The 5,947-nt window shown below is 38.5% G+C and overlaps 1 protein-coding gene across 3 annotated transcripts; it reads right to left on the bottom strand.

Annotated features, from left to right (window-relative positions):
- Positions 1-291: 291 nt before the first annotated feature.
- Positions 292-3,791, bottom strand: LOC149012147 (putative transcription factor KAN2). Of its 3 annotated transcripts, none has more exons than XM_089159059.1 (6): positions 2,993-3,791; positions 2,782-2,858; positions 2,394-2,454; positions 2,024-2,261; positions 1,363-1,423; positions 292-733 (listed from the first exon to the last, which is right to left on the bottom strand). In XM_089159059.1, the coding sequence occupies exons 1-6, from the start codon at positions 3,624-3,626 to the stop codon at positions 620-622; spliced, it is 1,185 nt and encodes a 394-aa protein (XP_089015185.1). In that variant the 5' UTR covers positions 3,627-3,791; the 3' UTR covers positions 292-619. The 3 variants fall into 3 exon arrangements, with proteins under 3 accessions (XP_089015185.1, XP_089015186.1, XP_089015187.1); XM_089159060.1 differs by having other exon boundaries at positions 2,394-2,442; XM_089159061.1 differs by having other exon boundaries at positions 2,117-2,261; positions 2,394-2,442.
- Positions 3,792-5,947: the final 2,156 nt, after the last annotated feature.

The following is a 5,947-nucleotide window of genomic DNA, read 5'->3' as shown; positions in this document are numbered from 1 at the left end:
GGCGTGCTAGATTTACAGTAGGAGCATTCCCACCATAAGATGGATCCGTTTATGAAGAGTGTCTACAGATGGAGAATATATATCACGATCAAAATCAAACCATGAAACTTTTGTTCTTTCTTTTTATACTATTTTTAAAGATAATTGTTAGGTGTTCTTTCTTTTTCATCCACCTTTGTTATTACTTTCTCTTTGTTGGAGAAGTGTAGAGTAAACCACGTGCAAATGCTCACGAATGAAGAAAGAACCCTAATTCCTTTGATAGAAATACAGAGTTTTGTTGTTGTTGGAAGGGTCCCATTACAATTCCAAGGATTAAAGGTAATTAAAGGACCAATCTCTTTCTCATTCTCTCTTGATAAAGTGTAAAACATATAGAAATCAATAACAAAATATGCTGCCCTGGGTCTTAAAGCTTTGCTTGGAAAGATATGCTTTCTCAACACTTATCCTTTTTCCTGCTTTGTGTCTCTTTTGTCTCCTTGTCTTCCTCTCTCCTCTTCTTCTTTCTCCTTTCTTGTTTCTTTTTTCTTTCAGAGGGGCACCTGATTCTCATAATCTCATCACTGGCTCTTCAGAACTAATGATTTCAAAATGAGTACCCTAGGAGAGATTCATATCAGAGCGACATGCCCAAGGTGAATTCTAGGTTGGGCTTCTTGGGGCTTGTTCCGGAGAGGCTTGATGAGCTCAAATCTAATATGCTCTCGTAGTGTTGGCACATTGGTTCCTTCTGAGATATATTATAAATAAAAGGAAAAAAGAAAAAAGAAAAATTTAGATACAATTGAGAGAGAGTCAAGGCACACATGAACTTCATTTCTTCCTAGAATTCTAAGCTTTAACTTGAAATCAGGTTCAAATATATGTGAAACCAGCAGAGCGATTGATCTGATTTGTCCGTCTCCAAACCTGGTTGGGCATTACCCAAAGCATGCATGCTTAAGAAAGGCCTTAATCTTCGAATCAGAAGCCTAACTGTGGGGAGCTTCATAACTGAAGGATTCCACCTCATGAAGGGAAGCTAGATTTCATTAATGATGAGATATCAGTTGTATCTCCTAAATGCTCTTCGATCAGGACTGCTTTCTCTTATGTTCGAAAGGTCTTTGTTTTTTCTTTTTCTTTTTTTCTTCTTTACTTTCCTTATTGACCTACAAGGCTCCCTTCTTTAGCAAGGTCTGAACAGACCAAATATACGCAGAGATGCACATAACGTTAGACATTATTTTATTCACCCAAAAAAACATTAGACATTATTTCTTTTACCACTTTTTCTTTCAATCCATGGGCAGTCTCCAAAACTGAGGTTAATTTTCAATATCATACTATGTTTTCGGTAGAAGGGTTTTAGGTGGGTACCCCAAATGATGGTGAGCTTCCTTCAGAATCCCTGGGTTCGCAATGCAACCAAGCTTCTGATCTGCAGCAAGCCAACACATAAAGAATATTTCAATCAGTAGAAGCCATGGATACAAGCAAAGTGCGAAAGAAAATCATTTTTTACTATCGGGAAATCTCAAATCCTTAGGTATATGGCACTTTATCACCTTGGTGCTGGTTGACAGAAAAGCGAAACTATTCCCCACCCATGTGATGGCACATTATCTATAACAAGAAACTACAAGGAAGCTTCATAGTGTTTAGTTTTGGCACCATGATTTCCACCTTCCAGGTACCCCACATAATCCCAAATGAAGAAAGATATCTCTATCTTAAGAGGGTTTGTCAAATGGGATACAAATTTTGGAATGGCAGGAGAGGATGATATCCTCTCTTTATGTTTTGAACTGCTGGAAAGAATCATTATCCCATCATGGTATTTCAAAGTTCTCCTGGTCCTAGTGTGAGAGAACAATTAAAGCTGTGATATCCCTTTACTTTCTTTCTGTGATCACTTGGATGAGCATTGGTATGTGTGTTTTTGTTGACGCGAGCGAGCGAGCGAGAGCGAGAGAGAGAGAGAGAGAGAGAGAGAGAGAGAGAGAGAGAGAGAGAGAGAGAGAGATTAATATGGGGTGACCTTGAACAATTGCTCCAGGGGTCACAAAAGCCTCTCTCTGCGTGAACAGAAGACTCAGATTTTGGCGGGTTCTCAGTAACGGTATGGGGTGACCTTGAACAATTGCTCCAGGGGTCACAAAAGCCTCTCTCTGCGTGAACAGAAGACTCAGATTTTGGCGGGTTCTCAGTAACGGCATCCACGTTATCGTGTGAAATCTTTCCAGCTGAACCATTTTCAGATCCACCCACTAGTTGCCCTGGGATAAATAGAAAACCATGAAAAAATTATAAATCCGAAAATTGGTCCAAAGAATAAACACTTCATTTTCTCTGCAATACTTATAAATATAGTAACTGCAATCAGCAACAAACTAACAATCTTAGAATACCTGAAGAAGTTGGGGGTCCATCAGTCGTCGTCTTCACAGTTCGATACATCTTCAACCAAAACTAAGAATATTTAATCAGCAGTGATTTATTATATATATATATATATTCCAGAAAGAAAGAAATAAGAAATATAGAAAAGAAAAAATATCTCTGATAACTATGTTGCCCTAAAATGAAGGTGCATTAAGTAAATGTATCATTTATGGACGCTAACAGACACCGTACCACCAGAACTGCATAAAAGCTTATAGCTCCGAAGTTATATAAACTGAAAAAGAATCTGACAAAGCAAGAAAGAAGCTAGAAGATCCCTGAAAATTTTGAACAACTTGGTTCTGATGCATAGACTACAAAACCCAATTGAAGTAGAACTTTGTATCCTTTTACCTGTAAATGAGATTTGACATGAGCCAAGGTGAGATCTTTCACATCCATAAGCTCAAGAACCGATTTTGGTGTAGCTCCTATAAGAACGAAACAAAATTGCCAAAAAGGAAAATCAGTGTGGATAACTAACAAGCTATGGAAGTGTAGATAAAAAGGAATTGTAAATCACCGGGGAACTTCAAAGGAAAAAAGGGGGAGGGTTGAAACCTACTTTCGTGACCACCTAGGAGCTCGACAGCATGGACAAAACGAGCATGAAGAGTGCTTGTCCATCGCATTCTTGGAGCTCTCTTGCTTCTTTTCATTGGTAACCTCGATAAAATTCTCGATCTCATCAGGTTTTGGGGTTGAAAGGAAGCTGAAGAAGTGGCTGTTGTAGACAAATAAGAAGATTCAAGTGACTGTTGGTGGACATAAGGGAAGCAAGAAAGGTTGTGATAAATAGGAATTCCTCTTATGGGTCCTAACAGTGGAAGCTCTTGGTGAAGTCCTTGCGGTTGATGAAGATCTTTTTTTAGAACTTGATGTTGCTGCTGTTGATGTTCACCATGGTTTTGAAGTGGAAAAACAAGATCGCCATGACCTTGTTGAAGAAGATGATGAAGGGGGTTGGAGTTGAACTCTAATGAAGTAGGAACCCTAGGATTTGACAAGGAGAGCTTGAAAGTGTCTTCAGGTTTCTCGGTCAAAATCTTCATTGAAGAAATGGTACTATAGGAATCCAAACCTCTCTTGCAGAAACCCAAATTTATCTCTTCAACTGCAGATCTTAGAGATGTGGTGGATTTTCTGTTGGGCGGAGAAATTTCAAGGGATAAATCAGTTTGTGCAGGGAAGAAGTTCATCACTAAGCAAAGACACCACAAGGCTGTTATATCTTTTCTGGACCTCTTCTTTTTTCTTCTCTGCTCCTCAGCGACCTCTTCTTCCTCCTGTTGCTTCAGGATGAAGATGAACTCAAGTGTTGATCTTTGTAGTAACGATATGCGTGTGTGTGTGAGAGAGAGAGAGAGAGAGGACAATGAAGTTATAAGGTTGTTTCTTGCTTGTCTTTGGGAATTATATTTAGTGGAGAGAAAGAGAGAGAGAGATCACTATTTCCTTTCTTTTCTAGACGTGGGCGTACTAGAGAATCTAGAGAGACTCACCAAAAGATGAAAAGGACTGACGGATGTTTCTTTTTGGGACGTTGTTGAGAGATGAAATATCCGGGGGGGGGTGAATTTTGAGAGAGGAAACAGCTTCTTTACTTTCTTGATCTTGGGCCTTCTTAGGAGGTTAATATATCAACCAACAAAGCCTAGTAGTGTACCTTCTCTCTACCCTATCACTCCTCTTGGATTATGTTGAAATTAGGTTGGAAATTCTTTTCTTAATCAAATGTGCATAATTTGTTTTTTTGGTAATCATTAAATGTGTAAATAAAACTTTAATTTTTAATTTTTTTATTTTTTTTGTTCAAAAGGGCTTTATTAAGGCGGGGGATGGGATATTAATATGCCTTAGCAAGAGTCAAACCCACGACTTCTTCACTAAGAGATGTTGGTTTCAACCACTAGAACAACTATGCGTTGGCTAAATTTTTTTATTTAATTGAATTGTTTTTATATAACACATTGTTAAACTAAATCAATAAAAAGAAGAATTCTAGATCATTTACCTTAGTGATTTTCTACAATGGATTTAGACACTGGATGTGTCTCTTTGCGTTCTATTTCCCTTCTTTCAGTTTGTGAACTCTATAGGTTATTTCCACGCTTCTAAATCGGCGAACCACAATGATGGAGGTTCAGGATTAGCTTGGAGAATTCGTAGAGCATAGGAGAGTATTCTTGATCAGTGTGTTTCTGTTTGGTTTTCCATCTCTCTATTTATAATGTTTTCCCTCAACTCCTTAATTAGGGTTTTCCTTAGACTCATCTTAGGGAGAGAATACTAGAGTCTTATTTAGACTCAATTAAATGGAGGAGTAGTCATCTTAGACTACATAACCATATTGCCGCCATCTATGGCGCAAATTGTAGTGGGACCCACCAACTATTATTAACATCTCCCACTCGCCACAAGGTGGTGGAGTTATCCAAATGCTCTCATCAACTCTAATCATTTCAATGCGAAAATAGAACGTGCGACCTAAGAGATGTATCTAGGGTAAGAGTGTTATATCAAGTCTCCATATAACCAACATAGTACATCAGTCGAAAATTATCTCATTATACCCTAAATTCAATTATACCCAATTCCACATTCTCGATCCCTCATAGTGACGAATGTGAACTATCCTCATATGATGTACTTATGATTTTGTCTAATGACAAATCGTCCGGGCAATGAGTCACATCACTGATGGGTATAGAATGAAAAGTTTTCCCATAGCCTTCATGTCATTTGGATTATCCCCAAATGCTTTCCCAGTCTTGCTCTGCAAGACCGCATCATCCATGATCCTAAGGAACAAGCTAAAGTAGCATCATTGGGTGTCCTCTTCGTGGCATAGTCTAAAGTAAAGGGTACAAGTAGGATCAACAAAATGTGATCCTGATGGCTAACACAGTGACGAAGCAGGGATATATTCAATCACTCTCATCATCGGTCGACTTCAGCACATGCAACAAACATGCATGCTATAGCGTAACTCTCATTGATATGGGCATGTCACAAAAGAAAAAATACGCCAAATGAATCTTGGTTCAGTCGCTACCTAAAGCGCCTAACCTAATTCTTCTACAATCAGTCTCACATTGACTAATTTAAAAGATTCACATTCAGCTACAATCCTGGCAACACGGAAATGTGATGATTCTATATACGACCATTGAGGTCTCATCTTAGTTCCAACTAAGGCACCTGATATTGGTTTGAAAGGGGCCCCTAAAGCTTTACAAACCCTTAAGCTCATCTTGCTCGCTATCAGCCGTGGTGAATTACCCATGTGAGTGGGTCAATTCCATGCCTAGTGACACCTTTATAAAATATACTAACTCACTTATCATAAACATGCATCAAATATGTACGTAAAAAATGATTTCATTATGTCCAACAGAAGATGTCTTAAAAAAAATAAAAGAACAAATATCATCCACATCTAAGACCCAGACTCCTAACATGTGCCAAAAACACATCCCTTGGTATAGGCTTAGTCAATGGGTCAGCTACCATGTTGGAT

Source organism: Hakea prostrata, chromosome 6, assembly GCF_041222555.1.
Source record: "Hakea prostrata isolate BN-2017 chromosome 6, UWA_Hpros_2, whole genome shotgun sequence".
Taxonomy (NCBI): Eukaryota; Viridiplantae; Streptophyta; class Magnoliopsida; order Proteales; family Proteaceae; genus Hakea; species Hakea prostrata.
Note: the sequence above shows the minus strand (reverse complement) of the source record. Positions and strands in the feature narration are given on the sequence as shown.

Bases quoted from the DNA above. Each gene is read 5' to 3' on its own strand.
- LOC149012147 (XM_089159059.1), bottom strand. From the start codon at position 3,626: ATGAACTTCTTCCCTGCACAAACTGATTTATCCCTTGAAATTTCTCCG. The intron at 2,859-2,992 runs GTAGGTTTCAAC...TCGTTCTTATAG, and splicing joins GCTCCTAGGTGGTCACGAAA to GAGCTACACCAAAATCGGTT. The intron at 734-1,362 runs GTACCCACCTAA...AATATATCTCAG, and splicing joins GAAGCTCACCATCATTTGGG to AAGGAACCAATGTGCCAACA.